This window comes from Pagrus pagrus (genome assembly GCF_965226575.1).
Source record: "Pagrus pagrus genome assembly, chromosome: 10".
Lineage (NCBI taxonomy): Eukaryota > Metazoa > Chordata > Actinopteri > Spariformes > Sparidae > Pagrus > Pagrus pagrus.
The window spans coordinates 30,382,384-30,403,901 of NC_140194.1; the positions used below are offsets into that span (position 1 = coordinate 30,382,384).

Consider the following 21,518-nt stretch of genomic DNA (forward strand, 5'->3'; position numbering starts at 1 on the left):
TGATGTGAGCTGGTGCAGAGCAGCAGAGTGTCAGACTGCAGAGTGACCAGCAGGAGGCAGCAGATCCATACAGATACAGACAGAGATCATCTCTGACTGATGGAGGCGAAACATTAAAGCTTCAGATGATGTTTCACAGCTAAAGTGTCACATTAAAACTGGTGACGTCACTTTGAGTTTGTAGCAGAACCATAAATACGTGAACATGAGCTTCCTTCAGTCACAACTGATGATGTATTAAAACACTGTGAAGCAACTGAAGCCTCATGAAGAAAAAGAGTCAGTCTTTGACCTCACATTAGACTAAGAACGTTTTTTGTCTCGTTTCAAAGTGTCAATAAATCAAATGAGGGCAACAGAATCAGCGACTGCAGTGTTGTGATTTGGACTGTTTTTAATGTGCGAGTCGAGAAGCGGAGCTCTGTTAAGATGGCAAACTTTAAAAGACTTTTAAAGAACCAGCCAGAACAGCAGGTACTTTAAAGAAATACTTGGCAGTGATTGGACGAATCATGGGTGTATCATTATTTTGAATTCAACACATGAAACAAATGTATTTCAGAATTTAAATGCAGTGTTTTACAGATTAATGGATTTTGCTGAGTCAACACAAATTCTGGGGTTCACTCCTGGACCTCGCAGAGGCTCCACAAGAGACTGCTGACAAAGCAAACCTGAGCAGGAAACGCTACAGACCACATTACAGATCAGACTGGAGAGTTATTCTCAAAGCTCTGTGTGTGTTGTGTTGAAGCCCAGAGCAGCAGAGACCAGACTGACCTGGACCTGGACCTGAACCTGAACCTGGACCTGAACTGAACCTGAGCCCTGCTGTGTGTCCATCAAGAGCCACCGGTCCATGGATCCACCTTCAGTGTTTAAAGTTCCCTCAGAGACTCAGTAAGTCAACACAGTCCCAGCTAACAGGAAACGTTCCTGTAACGTTCCATCATGTTCTCAACATGTTCTAACAATGTTGTTGTTGGAGGAACGTTTCAGTGTCAGCAGTCACAGGCTCTGCTGTATGAAGTCATCATCAGCTCACTGAACATCTGAATCACTACCTGGTCACCAATAATACAGTGTGGTGAGGTGACTGCAGGCTGATCTCACTGTCAGTCAGTTCAACACATCAGTGTCTGTTCACACTGAAGTCATGAACATGTTGCTGTACTGAGACCATTTTATTCTGCAGCTGTTAGAATCAGAGCAGGAAGTAGAAATCATGTCTCTGCCTCAGGGGATGGGTTGGACTCTGATACTGGACATGTTGTTTGGACTTTGACATTGAAATGATTTTATGAAGCCTGTTTATGGTTTTTATTGAGGTCTCTGTTGGACAAACACGTCTGAAGGTCAGCTGATAGGTTTGAATCTGAAGTTATTAACGATAATAATATTTTATACACAGAACAGTTTGTCTCTCAAAGTTTCCAGCGGTGGAAAGTGACAAGAACATTTGGTCAAGTTCAGTTTAGAGGAACTTGTGTTTAATAATACAAATGATGAGTCGTACATGATAATACACAGTAATACAGAAGATAACCAGCTGATCAGCTTCCTCCTCCTCCTCTTCCTCTTCCTCTTCCTCCTCCTGCTCCTCCTCCTCCTCTCCCTCCTCTCCTTCCTCCTCTTCCTCCCCCTCCTCCTCTTCTCCTCTTCCTCTTCCGCCTCCTCTTCCTCCTCCTCCTCCTGCTCCTCTTCCTCCTCCTCCTGCTCCTCCTCTTCCTCCTCCTTCTGCTCCTCCTCCCCCTCCTCCTCCTCCATGAGTGAAAACATTAGAACTGTGTTCTGGACTTTGGTTCTGATCCAGCAGGTTTGAGTTTTCACACTTTGTGTGCAGAGTTCAGTGGAGAAACACTCTGAGACACAAAGACTTTGGTAGAGAGCTGAACTGTGATGGTATAAAGAGGCGTCGGGGGTTAAAGGTATCATCTGATCAGCTGCTAATAAAAGAGTGAAGGCTGAACTTTGCCCTGTGCAGCAGCTTCACACTGGTTTATAGTGTTTAATGCTGCTGGGAGGAGTTTGTGTTGAAGGCGCTGGTCACACTGAGATCAATCTAATCCTCTTCTACACACACCTGATCAGGACATAAGTGAGCTGCTGGACTGACGGACACTCGTGGAAATAAGTCGAGTGAGTGAAACTCTGCTTTTCTGTTGGTGAACATGTTCCTGTGTGACATCATCATTTATTTGAGGTTTGACAGACTGTGTCAGATAGTTTGAAGGTGTCCTTTAATGCAGTCATCAGTTCAAACACAAGTTTAATGAGTGAACTTCCTCCTCTGAAGGTCAGAGACGTCTGTGTGAGCAGGAAGAGAGAAGCTGATGAGTGTAAAAGTTCTGTTGTAGATCATGTTTGAGTTCAGATGAATGTTTGATTTGAATGATGACAGTGTGATGAAGGCAGGGCTGGACTCATCCTCTGGCACACCGGCCATTTTCCCAGTGGGCCGACAGAGCTCGGGCCGATATCATTTTAATTTGACAGATATAAATGTATTGCTAACAATCTAAAGTTTTATGTCCTCAAAGTTGTGTCAGTGTTTCTCCGTGGTATCGAACACAGTATCGAACGTCAGTATTTTTCAAGGTACTGCATCAAAGTCCAAAGTGTCGGTATGGTGACAACACTAGCCTGACGTTAAACTGGTGTGCTGCCTGCAGTGCATCTCTCTAGTCTGCCTGTGTGTCGCTGTGAGCTGCTTCCACGGCTGTTTTGTGACTTTGTGCTGACGACAGTGAGAGTGAAACACTGAATAGTATTTATGAGGCCTACGTTTGATTATTGCCGACGGACAACAGCTGCACATAACTCGCACATCATTTTAAAACAAGACAACGTTCATCAAGTTCTCAGAACAGTCGAGGTTTAGTTCCAACTCTGCATTAATGCAAGATGGAAGCACGTTGACTATTGATCACATATTTAATGTAACTGTTGATTAGTCTGGGACACTGTGCAGCATTGATGCATCTGTCAGTAGATAATAACCATCAAGTCTTTAGTATTGAACTGTTCTGAGACATAAAGCTGCAGCCAAACCAAAAATGCTCTTCAGACTCCAGTTTGTTGATTTATAGAATAACCTGGTCAGAGTATGAAGATTTATTTAGTCAACAATATTTTATTTCTCTGTATGAAATCTGTTCAGTTCAAGATGTCACACATGTGTAATGAAATATAATTGTCCATCTGTTTATTGTATTGATGAATGTTTTACTGGACATTCACTGACACAGACTGTCGTCCAATCACAGCAGAGACACAGAGTCCTCCATACCAGCAGGCTCAGCCCCACCCCTTCTGTCCTCTCACTTCTTCAGTCAAAGTGTCTCTCAGCAGCTTTCTGAATAAATGTAAAGAAGCACTCTGAGTGGTGACGTGAGAAACTTTGTGAGTTCAGCTCCAGATCTTCACTCTCATTCTGTCTGTCAGTGGATTTTACAGAGATCAGAGTTTCTCCTCCTGCAGACATTTATCTGTTTACTGAGCAGCTCTGTAGTGACTGTAGATGACTGAGGACATCTAGTGGACTGACAGCAGAACTACACCAGCTGCTCTGTGATTGGCTTCCTGGCTGCAGCTTCCACTCAATTGATTCTTCCTGATGGATCAATAAGAAGCTTCTTCTCTCTCAGTTCAGGATTCTGCTGACCATTATCAACTTAGTTTCATCAGTTTTTCTAACAATCCATCAGCTGTTTAGACTCGACTATTAATAAGTCTGACATCCAGCAGCACAAAGGTTTAAATTATAAAGACAGTGAAGAAGTTTGGAGCTCATGTTTGTTATTTTTGCAGGAAAAATGAGTGTAAATCATTCAAACTGCTGTCCTGTAATGATCTGTCAATCAGCTGATCAATGAATGGACTGACAGTTTGAGCTCTGCTCCAGTGTTTCCTACAGATGAAGGTAGAAAATCTCTGTGACTTGATGTGGACGTGAATTCAGCAGCTTCTGCTGAGCTGAAATATTCATTTTGGCTTGTTAAAGCGTCTTAACTGCTCTTTGTGGTCTCTGTGGTCAGAAACAAAATGTTGAGCTGGTTTTACTTTAAACTTCATTCTAAACTGTCAGATTTGTGTTTTGATCATTTGGTGTCAGAAAGCTTCATTAGTTTCCTCCAGTCAGACTCTGTATGTTTGTCATGTGACTGAGAGGAATGCTGATAAATCATGTGTGACAGCATGTTGTTGTGTTTGTGTGAAGGTGTGGGCTCTGCTATGAATCAGTGTGAGGAGACAGAGGAGGGAGTCCCTCCCTCTAAAACCACTCTGTGTGGGGAACATGACAGCCAGACCAAAGCTCAGAGGTGAGATGAGGATCTCTAACTGTCCATGACTCTTCTCCATGTCACAGCTCAGCACTCAAATCACTCCACCATCATGATTCACACTCAAAGCTCTGTGTGTGTTGTGTTGAAGCCCAGAGCAGCAGAGACCAGACTCTGCTGGACCTGCACCTGGACCTGGATCTGGACCTGGACCCAGCTGTGTGTCCATCAAGAGTGACTCGTCCGTGATTTTACCTTTAGACTTCAGAGACAAACACTCTGCTGAAGAAAGGTAAGAATGTTAACCAGAAGAGTTTGTTGTTCTGCAGCTCTCCTTCTATCAAGTCCTGACATAAAATGATCTGTCAGCTGGTCTCAACTTTCACACTCCACTGATTTAATGTTTTCTTCAAAGAGGAACATTTAGTTTTCAAGATTTTCCAGAAATCGACAGTTAATACATGAAGCAAGTGATCAAATGAGAGCAAATGATTTTCCTCCAGATTTGATATCAATTGTTCAAATCATTTGTGGACTAAAGATGTTGATCTCTCTCTGGTTCCATCTTCTCAAATGTGATGAGAAGTCGTTTCTGACATTTCACAGTCGATTATTTAAAAATCTCAAATGCAACATGGTGAGTGCTGCAATTGGTCAGGAACAAAGAAAAAGTCAATTAAGAAGTAAAAAATGAGCTGCTCTTCAAGGAATGAATACAGGTCCTCTAAATAAAGCTCATCAAGTTGTCACATGACACATTAATTCTGCCTCTTTAGATCTATACTCTCAGAATCAACAGTATATCTCCAAAAGTGGCAATACAAGTGCAACGTATCCTTAGATTACCACACATATGCAATGACTGACAAAGGAAAAATATTGAAATACAGTATTCAATCACTAATCCTCAGAGTGTGAACAGAAAACTGACTTTAATGTACACTGGTGCACAGCACTGTGAAGAGAGCCCTGCAAATATTAAAGAGCTGATAAATCACAGTAACACTTGTCAAAATCTGTGTCAAAAGTCTGAACTAGCAATTCCTACAAACATGATATTCTGTGTTGAAGATGAAGATATAATGATAGTATATTGAAATTGAATAATACAGCATGAAAAATAAGTCAGACAGTTCACGACAGTATGATTTAACATCACAATATTAAAGACACAGTGTTTCTCTTGGAATGCCGTGTTGAAACTTAAGTGTAGAAAATCACAAACCATCAACCTACAGACAAAACAGAAAAAGGTATAGAAAGGGGGAGAAGTCAGTTTCCTTGTTGAGACCTGAGAAGGAAGTGATCCTGAAGGTTTAGATCCAGAGGCTCTCCCACTGCAGGACATGTTTAATATCACCTCCCTGTATGGCTTTTGGGATGACCTCACTGGTCATGGCTCTTAAAGTGTTCAGGTTGGGGTGGTCACAGTCTTGTAGTGATGTCATGGGGTAGTTAGCGATTTTTGGTCTTGATGGCATATTTGTATTCAGCCAATCTCTTCAGCAGTTGAGGTTTTGTGCGGCTGATGTAAAAGAAGCCAAAGTCACATTCAAGTCTAAAGACAACATGTGTTACTGTTGGAATCAGCGAAGCTTCAATAATGAAATGTCTTTTGGCTGAACACATCCACAAAGTGTTGTCTCTGTTGATGTTATTACATTGATTATAGGGGACACATGTGAAAGTGCCAGTGGGTTTTAGGACCCAAGAGGTGCTTTAGTAATATCCTGTAATGTTGTCCACCTCCTCTTATTTCCTCATGTCACATTTTAAAAAGGGTTGTAGCTTCAAACTGAAGGAATGATCAGCAACATGACACGATTACTAGAACCAGTTTATCTGACTTATAATATGAACTTTGGTTATCGTCCCAAACTAGATCATCAAACTCTGATGGTTTTTCTGGACTTCATCTCTTTAAATCAACTTTAAATTTTGATACATTTGAACATTAATTTGTGGTTGAAAGTTTGAGAGGTGCGTTGGTTTGTCTGTCTGTTTCTATCAGGGTTCAGCAGCAGAGACCAGACTGTCCTGCACCCAGCAGAGTGTCCATGAAGAGTGACTCGTCCGTGATTTTACCTTTAGACTTCAGAGACAAACACTCTGCTGAAGAAAGGTAAGAATGTTAACCAGAAGAGTTTGTTGTTCTGCAGCTCTCCTTCTATCAAGTCCTGACATAAAATGATCTGTCAGCTGGTCTCAACTTTCACACTCCACTGATTTAATGTTTTCTTCAAAGAGGAACATTTAGTTTTCAAGATTTTCCAGAAATCGACAGTTAATACATGAAGCAAGTGATCAAATGAGAGCAAATGATTTTCCTCCAGATTTGATATCAATTGTTCAAATCATTTGTGGACTAAAGATGTTGATCTCTCTCTGGTTCCATCTTCTCAAATGTGATGAGAAGTCGTTTCTGACATTTCACAGTCGATTATTTAAAAATCTCAAATGCAACATGGTGAGTGCTGCAATTGGTCAGGAACAAAGAAAAAGTCAATTAAGAAGTAAAAAATGAGCTGCTCTTCAAGGAATGAATACAGGTCCTCTAAATAAAAGTTCATCAAGTTGTCACATGACACATTAATTCTGCCTCTTTAGATCTATACTCTCAGAATCAACAGTATATCTCCAAAAGTGGCAATACAAGTGCAACGTATCCTTAGATTACCACACATATGCAATGACTGACAAAGGAAAAATATTGAAATACAGTATTCAATCACTAATCCTCAGAGTGTGAACAGAAAACTGACTTTAATGTACACTGGTGCACAGCACTGTGAAGAGAGCCCTGTAAATATTAAAGAGCTGATAAATCACAGTAACACTTGTCAAAATCTGTGTCAAAAGTCTGAACTAGCAATTCCTACAAACATGATATTCTGTGTTGAAGATGAAGATATAATGATAGTATATTGAAATTGAATAATACAGCATGAAAAATAAGTCAGACAGTTCACGACAGTATGATTTAACATCACAATATTAAAGACACAGTGTTTCTCTTGGAATGCCGTGTTGAAACTTAAGTGTAGAAAATCACAAACCATCAACCTCCAGACAAAACAGAAAAAGGTATAGAAAGGGGGAGAAGTCAGTTTCCTTGTTGAGACCTGAGAAGGAAGTGATCCTGAAGGTTTAGATCCAGAGGCTCTCCCACTGCAGGACACGTTTTAATATCACCTCCCTGTATGGCTTTTGGGATGACCTCACTGGTCATGGCTCTTAAAGTGTTCAGGTTGGTGTGGTAACAGTCTTGTAGTGATGTCATGGGGTAGTTAGCGATTTTTGGTCCTGATGGCATATTTGTATTCAGCCAATCTCTTCAGCAGTTGAGGTTTTGTGCGGCTGATGTAAAAGAAGCCAAAGTCACATTCAAGTCTAAAGACAACATGTGTTACTGTTGGAATCAGCGAAGCTTCAATAATGAAATGTCTTTTGGCTGAACACATCCACAAAGTTTTGTCTCTGTTGATGTTATTACATTGATTATAGGGGACACATGTGAAAGTGCCAGTGGGTTTTAGGACCCAAGAGGTGCTTTAGTAATATCCTGTAATGTTGTCCACCTCCTCTTATTTCCTCATGTCACATTTTAAAAAGGGTTGTAGCTTCAAACTGAAGGAATGATCAGCAACATGACACGATTACTAGAACCAGTTTATCTGACTTATAATATGAACTTTGGTTATCGTCCCAAACTGGATCATCAAACTCTGATGGTTTTTCTGGACTTCATCTCTTTAAATCAACTTTAAATTTTGATACATTTGAACATTAATTTGTGGTTGAAAGTTTGAGAGGTGCGTTGGTTTGTCTGTCTGTTTCTATCAGGGTTCAGCAGCAGAGACCAGACTGTCCTGCACCCAGCAGAGTGTCCATGAAGAGTGACTCGTCCGTGATTTTACCTTTAGACTTCAGAGACAAACACTCTGCTGAAGAAAGGTAAGAATGTTAACCAGAAGAGTTTGTTGTTCTGCAGCTCTCCTTCTATCAAGTCCTGACATAAAATGATCTGTCAGCTGGTCTCAACTTTCACACTCCACTGATTTAATGTTTTCTTCAAAGAGGAACATTTAGTTTTCAAGATTTTCCAGAAATCGACAGTTAATACATGAAGGAAGTGATCAAATGAGAGCAAATGATTTTCCTCCAGATTTGATATCAATTGTTCAAATCATTTGTGGACTAAAGATGTTGATCTCTCTCTGGTTCCTCCTGGGACTCAGTACTCTGACTGGAGGAAGTGTGAATCAGTGCAGGTGGACCATGACAACATATTTTGTTGTTGCCCATAGATTCAGTCTGTTGGCAGGAAGTTGGATGGTTAATGTCCAGAGTCCTGGGCTTTAGTATTAATGTTTGATGGTTCATGCCAACTGCACTAGTGTAGCCTTTCATTGTGACCAGTCTCAGGAACAGATGTGCAGTAATCATGCTGTTTAATCAGCATCTGATATACCACAGCTGTCAGGTGGATAGATTGACAAAGGAGAAGTGCTCACCAACACAATTGTAACTAATTTGTGCACAAAATGTGAGAAACAATTATTTTGTGTTCACAGAAGAAGTCTTCAGTCTTTATTACTGTATTACACCATGTTATAGGCAGGAAGGTAAATAACAGGGTCGACAACTAGAAACTCAACTAAAGGCTTCATCATTAAAACCAGAAAACTGTTTCACCTAATCCATCAAAAGGCCCCAGAAGCAGACAGATGATGTAAAATATGAAGCTGTTGATGGTTGAAATCATCGTACTTTATGTTCTCTCTGCAGAGTTCAGCAGGTTCTCAGTGGTCAGTCTGTCCAGCAGCATCCAACAGACCTGGACTCCATATTTAAGGTGTGTTAATGTCCAACAACAACTTTACTTCAGCTGCAAATGAAATGAAATGTCTCATTTTATATTTGAAGTTTTACTCTTTTGCCGCATCTTAAGGAGAACGGTGTCACCTTTGTGAAGAACAAGTTGAAGAAGTTCCAGAAGGTTCTGCAGAGTGAGGATGAGGAGGTGTTGGACGGTGAGGAGGGTTAGGGTTAGCAGTAAGAGGACTTTCCTCAATAAACTGTTTTCTTCTTCACACTAACATCCACTCACTGATGTGTTGTGTTTCATTCAGGAACTGTTGCTGCAGTTTGTCGACGTCAACTCAAATCTCAGCTTCAGAAGAAGTTCCAGTGTGTGTTTGAGGGGATCGCTAAAGCAGGAAACCCAACCCTTCTGAATCAGATCTACACAGAGCTCTACATCACAGAGGGAGGGACTGTAGAGGTCAATGATGAACATGAGGTCACACAGATTGAAACAGCATCCAGGAAACCAGACAGACCAGAAACAACAATCAGACAAGAAGACATCTTTAAAGCCTCACCTGGAAGAGATGAACCAATCAGAAGAGTGATGACAAATGGAGTCGCTGGCATCGGGAAAACAGTCTTAACACAGAAGTTCACTCTGGACTGGGCTGAAGACAAAGACAACCAGGACATACAGTTCACATTTCCATTCACTTTCAGAGAGCTGAATGTGCTGAAAGAGAAAAAGTTCAGCTTGGTGGAGCTTGTTCATCACTTCTTCACTGAAACCAAAGAAATCTGCAGCTTTGAAGAGTTCCAAGTTGTGTTCATCTTTGACGGTCTGGATGAGTGTCGACTTCCTCTGGACTTCCACAACACTGAGATCCTGACTGATGTTACAGAGTCCACCTCAGTGGATGTGCTGCTGACAAACCTCATCAGGGGGAAACTGCTTCCCTCTGCTCGCCTCTGGATAACCACACGACCTGCAGCAGCCAATCAGATCCCTCCTGAGTGTGTTGACATGATGACAGAGGTCAGAGGGTTCACTGACCCACAGAAGGAGGAGTACTTCAGGAAGAGATTCAGAGATGAGGAGCAGGCCAGCAGAATCATCTCCCACATCAAGACATCACGAAGCCTCCACATCATGTGCCACATCCCAGTCTTCTGCTGGATCACTGCTACAGTTCTGGAGGATGTGTTGAAGACCAGAGAGGGAGGAGAGCTGCCTAAGACCATGACTGAGATGTACATCCACTTCCTGGTGGTTCAGTCCAAAGTGAAGAAGGTCAAGTATGATGGAGGAGCTGAGACAGATCCACACTGGACTCCAGAGAGCAGGAAGATGATTAAGTCTCTGGGAAAACTGGCTTTTGAGCAGCTGCAGAAAGGAAACCTGATCTTCTATGAATCAGACCTGACAGAGTGTGGCATCGATATCAGAGCAGCCTCAGTGTACTCAGGAGTGTTCACACAGATCTTTAAAGAGGAGAGAGGACTGTACCAGGACAAGGTGTTCTGCTTCGTCCATCTGAGTGTTCAGGAGTTTCTGGCTGCTCTTCATGTCCATCTGACATTCATCAACTCTGGAGTCAATCTGCTGGCAGAAGGAAAACAAACCTCCTGGTGGTCTCAACTATTCAGAGACAAACCTGAACCAACACATCTCTACCAGAGTGCTGTGGACGAGGCCTTACAGAGTCCAAATGGACACCTGGACCTGTTCCTCCGATTCCTCCTGGGTCTTTCACTGCAGACCAATCAGACTCTCCTACGAGGTCTGATGACACACACAGGAAGTATCTCACAGACCAATCAGGAAACAGTGAAGTACATCAAGATGAAGATCAGTGAGAATCTGTCTCCAGAGAGAAGCATCAATCTGTTCCACTGTCTGAATGAACTGAATGATGGTTCTCTAGTGGAGGAGATCCAACGGTACCTGAGATCAGGAAGTCTCTCCACAGATAAACTGTCTCCTGCTCAGTGGTCAGCTCTGGTCTTCATCTTACTGTCATCAAAAGAAGATCTGGATGTGTTTGACCTGAAGAAATACTGTGCTTCAGAGGAGGCTCTTCTGAGGCTGCTGCCAGTGGTCAAAGCTTCCAACAAAGCTCTGTAAGTGAACAGATACTGTATCACACATGTAGGGTTTTTCTCCACTAATGAATCTCCTAATATCAAATATCAATCAAATAAGAGTTCAAAGATTTAGTCATCAGTTCCTTTAGTTTGATTGTACCTCTACAGATTAATGCATCCATGAAATAGAAGAAAACTGTCTCTTTGTAGTTCATGTCAGGCTCAATCCCAGAGTTATGCGTATAATTTAGGACATTTTATTAATTGTTGACAGATCCCAGTAATATACTTGAGACTATAAAGACCCAGTCCATAGAAATGTGATGTGTTTTATATTGTATAAGACAGAAACAGTATCAGTGTTTGTCTTTGTCACTAACTCTCCTTCAGGCTGAGTGGCTGTAATCTGTCAGAGAGAAGCTGTGAAGCTCTGTCCTCAGTTCTCAGCTCCCAGTCCTCTAGTCTGAGAGAGCTGGACCTGAGTGACAACGACCTGCAGGATTCAGGAGTGAAGCAGCTGTCTGTTGGACTGAAGAGTCCACACTGTAAACTGGAGACTCTCAGGTCAGAATTAAAAAAGACATGTACAGAGTGAACCATAACTGTTCCTTTATGTTGTCATTTTTCTCCTGTCATTTTACCAGTTTTCTTTTCAGACACTGCTCTGAAACTGAGTGTATCAAAATACAATTGTAAGTTAAGTAAGTTAAACAGAGAGAAAAGTTGTCACATGTCCTCTACATTTCTTTCTTTTTCAGACTGAGTGGCTGTAATCTGTCAAAGACAAGCTGTGAAGCTCTGTCCTCAGTTCTCAGCTCCCAGTCATCTAGTCTGAGAGAGGTGGACCTGAGTAACAACGACCTGTGGGATTCAGGAGTGAAGCAGCCGTCTATTGCACTAAAGAGTCCACACTGTAAACTGGAGACTCTCAGGTCAGGATTCAGCTCCTGTTTCAGAGAGAAGACTTTAAATGTTACTGGATATACAAGTTTGAGTCTATTTAAGATACAACATCTGTAGGAGGGCTCCAGACTAACTTTTTACACTTGTAGCACTGAGCCTCCTGACTGAATTTTAGGAGCACCGTAACAAAATTTACGAGCACCACATAAATCATCAAGAAACACAATACAGTTCTATCTTTTTCCATCTTAACCGTATTACTCCATTATATCATTCTATTATCTATACTCTATTATTTTGTGAGGGAGGCTGCAGCAGCTCCTATCACCAGAAATTATAAAAATAACAAATAGTTCAAACTGTGTTTAAATGACGTTAAATCTAGTGATGCTGACTGTATCACACAAAAACATTAAGGTTGGGTTTTATTATGAGCTGGAGAACCGTCAGTCTTCAAGTCTTCATATTTTTGTAGTGTTTTTTAGTTAGTTTAGTCGCACTGTCTCTATTGATGGTCACAGTCTGGAGCCAAATTGCTTCCTGTGATTCTTTGTTGGGCACAGAAGCTCTGAGGGGCAAGTGAGAATTTTTTTTGTCCAATTATGTATTTTCTAAGATTTAAAAAAAGTTTTTCATGTGTGAAAATCATTTTTCAAGAATAAAAGGAAAAAATACAACACAAAAATGCAATATAAGAACACAAATGAGCCTTATTTCCCTCTTGAAAAAATGTCTTTTAGAACTTGCATCAATACATCACCAGAAAAAAATGACTTCCATACTTGGATAATGTATTTTGAAACATGTAATGTTAGTAATTTCTAGCACCATGGTGGATGAGGAGCTTGTGCCAAACAAGAACTATCTTTAATGAAATATTGTATTTTAATGGTGTAAATAGAGGAATTCATAAGCTACTTCAACTCTGGCCGTAGTCTACAGGGCACTTCAAAATTGATGAATAAGATAATAATTAAAAATGATAATAATTTAATTTAGAATAATTTAGATTGTGATTGGAATTAAATAGATTGTGATATTATTTTTTAGGCAGATCGCTCACCACTGATTAAAGCAACTCTAATCAGTATTTTTACTCAACAATGGTTTAAATGTCCGTGTAATATGAATGGAATGGCTCACAGTGACAAACCCACAGAGACTTATCAACAGGTGACGTTACCCCACAGCTCTTCAGATCATTGAAGCATTTTTTAGTTCATTTTTGTTTTCACGACCCACAACTTTACTGTTTTGATTCAGTCTCTCTGCTCTCATCAGCACCTTTTTCAGCTGCAGCTGTTTTAATCAGACAAGCTCTGATAGACCTTCTGTACACTACCTGCCCAGCAGCAAACAGCTGACAGACACAGCGAGAGACTAGCTACTGAAGAAAATTGAACATCAGACAGATATTTATCCCAAGAGTTGGTGGAGACTTTGCCTCTTTTTTAACCTCAGCACACTATCTTCACAGGTGCTTTTATGATCTCATGGTGAGGAAATGTTTTCCAGAGGTGAAGCCAATTTTCAGATTCAATATTTCCACAAACTCTGCAGCTCAACTTTGGTCTTCTTCTCCACTGTGCTTGCTCTGTCCAGGTTCAACAGAAGTAGGCAACTGTTTGCTAAGATGAGACAAAATATGAACTTTATGTTATTATTTCCGTTTAATGTGTAACAACTTCCTGTGCTGCCTGAGTGGTCAAATTTTAATATGGGAATCAAATAAATGATGTATGAATCTGTGTGTGTGTGTGTGTGTGTGTGTGTGTGTGTGTGTGTGTGTGTCCAGGCTGTCAGGCTGTCTGATCACAGAGGAAGGCTGTACTTCTCTGGCCTCAGCTCTGAGATCCAACCCCTCCTATCTGAGAGAGCTGGACCTGAGCTACAATCATCCAGGAGACTCAGGAGTGAAGCTGCTATCAGCTGGACTCGAGGATCCAGACTGGAGACTGAACACTCTCAGGCAAGAACAGACAACAAGAACTCACACACTGATGTGCCTGTCCACACTGAGACTGACCTCCTGACTAACATCACACCACCATCCTTTAAAGACACTTTAACACACACTCTGTTTAACAAATACTGTCAAAAGGTTCTGAGTACAGAGGGAGTCACCTGCTGAACAGATTGTAAAGAGCCTGGAGACAAACTGTTATTTGTCATATTGGACAAAATCAATGAAGTTGACTTGAAAACTGACTTAAATCAGTTTTTGGTCCAAGTTTTATATTATAATTCTCCTGTCTTTCAGTTTTAGTATTTTATTGTCTTTATTTTCTGGACGTTTCCTTTTTGTCTAACCTTTTTATTATTTAGTTGTTGTTTGTGAATATTTGATGTAAAGTTTGAGTGTGTGTATGAAGTGTGTTTTATAAATGCAGCTGTTTTGTCTTCATGGTGATCTGAGTGAAGCTTTATGAAGATCATTGATGAGGAAGCTTCTGAAGGTTCATCCTGACTTTGTTTCTTCCTCCAGGGTGGAACATGGTGGAGAGCAGTGGCTGAAACCTGGTCTGAGGAAGTGTAAGTGTGTGTTCACTTTGACTGATGAAAACAAGGCAGCACATGTTAAAGTAGTTTAAATCTAAAGCTTGTGTATCTGCATTCAACTGTCAGTTTGAAAGAAGATCCAAAAAGATGAGTCATTGTGAAGTTTTGATCTAATTAAGAGTCAGTCTGTTAATAAAGCAACAAATAAACCATCAGCTGTGTTAGATGATAAACTGCTGCTGTATTGTGTCTTGTTCTCTCCATCAGATGTCTGTGAACTCACAGTGGACACAAACACAGTAAACACAGACCTCGAACTGTCTGACAACAACAGGAAGGTGACGCATGACAGAGAGAAGCAGCCATATCCTGATCATCCAGAGAGGTTTGACTTCTGGCCTCAGCTTCTGTGTAGAAATGGTCTGACTGGTCGCGGTTACTGGGAGGTCAACTGGACAGGAAGGGTTGAGATATCAGTGAGTTACAGAGGAATCCGCAGGAGAGGAAACAGTGAGGACTGTGTGTTTGGACGGAATAATCAGTCCTGGAGTCTGAGCTGCTTTGATGATGGTAGATGTTACTCTGTCTGGCACAATAAGAGAGAAACAGTCCTCCCCTCCCCCTCCTACTTCTCTGTCTCTAACAGAGTAGCAGTGTATGTGGACTGTCCTGCTGGCACTCTGTCCTTCTACAGAGTCTCCCCTGACACACTGATCCACATCCACACCTTCAACACCACATTCACTCAACCTCTTTATCCTGGGTTCTGGTTCTGGCCTGGTTCCTCAGTGTCTCTTTAGGAGGGACACACACACACACACACACACACACACACATACACATACACACACACACTCTTTGTAAAGCACAGCAACAGGGCTGTAATCAACCAAAGAAATCCTTGATCGACTGAAGCCGTGAAATTTCGACAAAAAATCGACTAATCTGAATCTCGTAGTCGACTGGTCGATTTATTGGTCGATACGTTCTGGCTCGACCAAAATTCTGATTGGTCGATTTTTGGCGTGTTAATTACATGCTGCTATGGCAGCATGTAATTAACAATCCTATTCAATCCTATTCTACCATGTCAAAGACATCAGCAGCGTGGCAGTATTTTATAAAAATAGAAAATGGAAAAAACTGCAGGCGCACCCGCCCGCAATGGCAGCATCCCCTAGTTCGTGTCTCAGCCACGAAGTTGAGCTCCTGTGTTCAGTCTGCGAGGACACGCACAGATTGAAATGATAGCATCTGTCAATTATTATAGCATGACAAAAACAATTGTCTAAATATTCCTCAACAGTTCTTGTGCTGATATCACGAGTTGACATAGTATATTTTCGGAAATCATGGGCTATGATATTGCGCAGATGCAGCTGATGCAAAATGCTGTCTACCAAGATTTCAGTTTTCTGAACTTTGTGATCTGATTGTTTTCTCACAACAATCAGCCTGTATATACAATAAAATCAGGCTCCATACACACATGCATATAGATCATCATACTTTTGATCTTTGTTCAGACAGCTTTTATTTAGTTGATTTGTCGTTCATCATTGAAGTTTCTCCTTTGTCTTATTTGAGTTATTACTGTAAATATGTGTATATCGGTTCAGATCATCTAATCATTTTGATATCCATGAACCTCAGCTTTAAAATCTGCTGATTTACAGGATTCCACTTTGCTTTCTGATGAGTTTTGGTTGTAACTTTTAACACAATGATACAATGTCAGTATCACATGAATGTATTTGATGTTAACCCCAGTATGATTTACTCATGATTTGACTTCTATTATCAGTTATTATTTTAGATGTGCTCCACTGTTATATAATCCTTAGCTACAGATAAGAAAATATGTATTCATTAATCAATAAATGGAGGTGGTTCTCCTTCTAATGAGTGCTTAATAATATTTAATATATGTGTTGAGGACGCTACAGTCTGATGTTTGTGGATTAATATTCCTGCTGCATTAATGTGTTTGTGTCATTTTACTGCTGTAGATGTTTCAGGTGGAGCTCATTTTAACTCCTTTATATCCTGTTGGCTGGTTTCATCTACAGCGGATCATCATATGTTTGTAGCCTCGCTGTCCTGTGAGAACCACATATGTTTTCATCTATGTGACGATGCATTTTAATCCAAGAGGGTTTATTTAGCTGAATAAGGAGAATTTTCTTCATCATCCTTCAGTTTATCACAAACATGCATATTAAAAACCATCATTTGGAGATACACGGTTTTCACTGGACAGGAAGGATATGAAAAACAAAATCTGTGAAATAACTTGTAACTAAAGCTGTCAGATAAATGTGGTGGAGGAGAAATGTAAAGCTGCATTAAATGGAAATACTTCATTAAAGTACAAGTATGTCAAATGTGTAATTAAGTACAGTACTTGGGGGGCGCTAGTGCGCATGTGGAGGATGTAGACGTGTTTCGCATGTGCTCCTTTCCGCTACTTTGAAAAACTATTTTAATACCGCATCTTTTTGCTTACAAGCTGTGAAAGTGAATATATATGTTTCCTTAAGAACTTTATTGAGCTGAAAATGCAGCATGCCGAAACCGAGCATTCCCAGCAGACCTAAAACCATGGAGGGACAAACCGCCGCAACGAGAGCTAGTGCTAGTGCTAGTGCTAACATCGAGACCGGCAAAGACTCCCCCATCCAGCCGGACGCACCACCAGACAAGATTTATGCTATGTGTAGGGAGATGTCCGAATCGGTCCTGCGCTGCATTAACGAGCGTTTCGATGCTTTCGAGACCAAGTTCCATGCACTCGTAGCCTCACAGTCGGAGCTACAAGCTCGTGTGGCTAGTCAGGAGGAGGCTGTTACTGAGCTTGATGCACGCATGCTAACACTTGAGGCCAGACACTCTGAGCTGGCGAAGTGTAACACTCAGCTTCACGCTAAAGTGCAGGATCTGGAGGCCCGCTCCCGGAGACATAACATCAAAATCGTGGGGATACAAGAGGGCGAAGGAGAGGGTAAACCCACCGAGTTCGTCTCCAGGTTAATTCCCAAGCTGCTTGGCGCTGATCACTTCCTGCACCCAGTTAAAGTTGACCGGGCGCACCGCTCCCTTCAACCGAAGCCGGCCACCGGAGCTAAACCGCGCACCATCCTGGCACGTATCCATCACTTTCAGGATAAAGAACTAATCCTCCGCCGTGGCAGACAGCAGCCACTGGAGTATAAAGGATGTAAGGTGCTGATCTTTCCGGATTATACCAGCGAGGTGATGACCCAGCGTCGCGCCTTCCGAGATGTGATGCAGGCTCTGCGTGACGGAGGTGTGAAACACACCCTGCGGTACCTGGCCAAGCTCTTCGTTTACTCCCGGGATGGTGAGGCGCCCACGATCTTCGCGGACCTGGACGAGGCAGCGCGGTCCCAGGGAAGGAATAACCCAGGCCAGGGGGAGTGAGCCCACATTAACATCTTTCACTCAACTCATGACCGCACCGGGGTGAGGCAACTGTTTCTTCAAAGCGGCTGTTTGACCGCTCACAACACTGGGACTTCTCTATGTACATTGTTTACATGTATCTGCCATTACGAAGGCCCATTTAAAGTGATGTCATGTTCTCTCACTCTGGGGTGCTAGTTTAAGTCATATTCCTTGTTCTAATAACTTAATTATTGCGGTATTATACAGTTGTTTGTTTATATAATGTTGCGGAGAGGGGAGATGGCGGTAACACAGTTAGTAGTGCCTACTGTACTCGCCAGCAGCTCCCGTTAGGATGAAGGTAGGATGCTACGTGCCAGGTTCAGGTAGGCACGAGGCGGGGTGGGGGTGGGGGGGATATGTTTTTGTATATGGCTCAGACATGTCAGTGTTAGTTGTTTTTCTGTGTGATTTTTCTCTAATTCAGCCAGTCAAGTTACAATGGTTAATATGCTTTTGCTCGTTTATGTCATCCCTTTCATTACTCATGTATGCAGGGGGCCCAAGATAGAGTAGCAGTAGGAGGCAGGGATGTCACGGTGGTTTCGTGGAATGTTAAGGGGCTGGGTCATGTTACTAAGAGGGACAAGGTTTTCCGACATCTTAAATCTTTATCTGCAGATGTAATTTTCCTGCAAGAGACTCATATAAGAGCAACTGAGCAACGTAGATTGTGGTGCAGCTGGATATCTCAGGTTTATCTGTCGTCGTTTACCTCTCACGCTCGTGGGGTGGCCATTCTTTTCAAGAAAAATATTCCGTTTCAACTTACCTCCCTCAATACAGATCCCAACGGCAGGTACATTATGGTTTCTGGGACTATTAATTCATTTCCATTAATATTTTTGAATATCTACGGTCCGAATGTATACGATCCTAATTTTTTCAAAAAAGTTTTTGATTTGTTGCCAGATGCCACCAACTCTAATATAATAATTGGAGGTGATCTGAATTGTTATTTAGATCCTTATTTGGACAGAATGTCGTCACGTCCACCTCCAAACATTACGTCAGTGCAGGTCCTGAATAATTTGATTAAGTTTAGGAATGCAGTGGATATTTGGAGGATTCAGCATCCTACGGACAGGGACTACTCATTTTATTCACATGTCCAAAAATCTTACAGCAGGATAGACTATTTCTTGATTGACTCACGTCTAATTCCTTCTGTCACTAATACTAAATACCACAATATACTAATTTCGGATCACAGTCCCCTGTCGATGTCCTTAAACCTCTCTCTCCCTAAACAAAACTACTCCTGGCGCTTTAACCCTTTGCTGCTCTCCGATGGTAACTTTGTGGAAGCTATTACTACCAAACTAAAAACCTTTATAGAAATCAATGACAACGGTGAGGAGTCGGATTCTACTCTTTGGGAAACTCTAAAGGCCGTTATTCGTGGAGACATAATTTCCTATGAATCTGCCATTAAAAAAGAGAGAGAGAAGCGTTTGTTAGAAATCAGGAATACTCTTCCCACCTATGAAGCGACATATCGAACCTCAATGTCTTCTGAAGACTACAATAAGATAGTTAAGCTCAAATATGAGTATAACTGCATTCTAGGAGGACAAACCAACAGCCTTCTTCTGAAACTGAGGCAAAAACATTTTGAACTGGGGGAAAAGCCCGTGGGGCTCTTGTTGCGGCAGCTGAGAGGTGTGCAGGCTTCCAGGACGATTCACAATATCAAATCTGAGGCGGGCACCCTGTTGACCGACCCTAAAGAGATAAATGATTGTTTCAAAGAATTTTACAGTAAGCTGTACTCTTCTAAATGTGATGCCACCCACTCTGACCTGGCCAACTTTTTTGACTCTCTTGAAACACCTAAAATTAGTGATGCGGCCAAGGAAGACCTAGACTCCGATTTTACACTGGAAGAAATAGTCTCTGCCATTAAGTCCTTCCCATCAGGCAAAGCGTCCGGGCCTGACGGCTTCGGCTGCGAATTTTATAAGAAGTTCAGTGGCATTCTTGCTCCACTTTTGCTCAGGATGATGGTGAGTTCTAAGAGAGACAAAATCTTACCAAAAACGCTTTATGAGGCCAATATCTCCCTCATTCTGAAGAAGGGCAGGGAGGAAACAGACCCAGGCAGCTACAGACCTATTGCACTCCAGAATTTTGACAGGAAGATAATAACCAAAATATTAGCTTGTCGGTTAAATAGGTATTTGTCGTCCATAATTCATCCTGACCAGACAGGGTTCATCCCCGGTAGATTTTCCTTTTCCAACGTCAGACGCCTTCTTAATATTATGTATGTTGATCACATGGAAACCAGTGGGGCAGCAATTTTGTCTCTAGACACACACAAGGCTTTCAATCAGGTCGAGTGGCCATATATGTTGGAATCCCTGCGCAGATTTGGGTTCGGTGACTCTTTTGTGTCTTGGGTGAGACTGATATATGCTAACCCAATGTGCTCCATTTTAACTAATGGTGATAGATCGACACCATTTCCTTTGCGTCGCTCGGTACAGCAGGGCTGCCCTCTCTCGCCTGCCCTCTTTGCTGTCGCGCTGGAGCCCCTCGCCTTAGCAATAAGAGCCCATCTGGGAATTGTGGGTCTGGAGGTGGGAGGTACCGAAATGCTCATTAGTCTGTACGCAGACGATGTCATATTAGGCCTAAAAAAGCCAGAAAAATCTGTTCCCCTTCTGCTAGAACTGATTACCTCTTTCGGAAAGCTGTCTGGGTATACAATTAACTGGGCAAAGAGCGAATTTAGCCCCTTTCCAACACCTACACGCCCGGTTTCCTAGAAGACATCCCTTTTAGGTTGGCTAAAGATCACTTTACATATCTTGGCCTGACAATACCCAGGGAACCCAGACTCCTATTCAAATTACATTTCTCAGAGTTTGTGGCTAAGCTTAAGGGAAGTATAGAGGCTTGGAAGATCTTGCCCCTGTCTATGATCGGCCGTATTAACTTGATTAAAATGGTCTCCCTTCCCAGGTTCCTTTACCTTTGTCAGAACCTTCCTATTTTCCTCACATCAGCTTTTTTTAAAGAACTAGACTCCATAATTTTGTCATACATTTGGAATTATAAGAACCACAGGATCTCAAAAGCCCATTTACAAAAGGCCAAATCAGAGGGAGGGCTGGGTCTGCCTATATTTAGACATTATTACTGGGCTGCTAACATTAGGGCATTGATGTTCTGGCAACTGGAATCTCCAGGCAGTTTGGCCCCTGGGGCCCCCTCCTAGTTGAATATGGAGGCCAACTCGGTAGTCAGATCATCTTTATCTGCCTTGATGTTCTGCAAAATAGAGAAGCTAGCCATTTTGAGGAGTCAAAGTTTTGTTGTTAAAAACGCTGTTAGAATTTTAAACCAGGTGAGAAAAGCCTTGGGTCTGCCAACGACATCTGTACATACACCTATCTGCTTCAACCACTCCTTTATGCCTTCAACATCAGACAGAGTTTTCCATGCCTGGAGGGAGAGGGGCCTTACTTC

General features: G+C 41.9%; 2 protein-coding genes across 2 annotated transcripts in view; both read left to right on the forward strand.

Annotated features, from left to right (window-relative positions):
• Nucleotides 1–1,225: 1,225 nt before the first annotated feature.
• Nucleotides 1,226–21,518, forward strand: part of LOC311263245 (uncharacterized protein) — a gene marked incomplete at its 5' end in the record, with an annotated part of 45,887 nt that continues 25,594 nt past the window's right edge. Inside the window, 11 exons of the mRNA XM_084363166.1 lie at nt 1,226–1,247; nt 4,220–4,322; nt 4,435–4,575; nt 6,295–6,405; nt 8,127–8,237; nt 9,072–9,138; nt 9,235–9,316; nt 9,416–11,213; nt 11,568–11,741; nt 11,936–12,109; nt 13,876–14,049. Of these exons, the coding sequence (XP_084219292.1) occupies nt 1,226–1,247; nt 4,220–4,322; nt 4,435–4,575; nt 6,295–6,405; nt 8,127–8,237; nt 9,072–9,138; nt 9,235–9,316; nt 9,416–11,213; nt 11,568–11,741; nt 11,936–12,109; nt 13,876–14,049 (2,957 nt within the window). The remainder of the gene's footprint in view (nt 1,248–4,219; nt 4,323–4,434; nt 4,576–6,294; nt 6,406–8,126; nt 8,238–9,071; nt 9,139–9,234; nt 9,317–9,415; nt 11,214–11,567; nt 11,742–11,935; nt 12,110–13,875; nt 14,050–21,518) is intronic.
• Nucleotides 14,504–15,379, forward strand: LOC311263940 (neoverrucotoxin subunit alpha-like; the record flags this gene model as incomplete). Its single annotated transcript, XM_084364341.1, has 2 exons — nt 14,504–14,612; nt 14,847–15,379. Exons 1-2 carry the CDS (start codon nt 14,519–14,521, stop codon nt 15,377–15,379), a joined length of 627 nt encoding a protein of 208 aa, XP_084220467.1. The 5' UTR covers nt 14,504–14,518.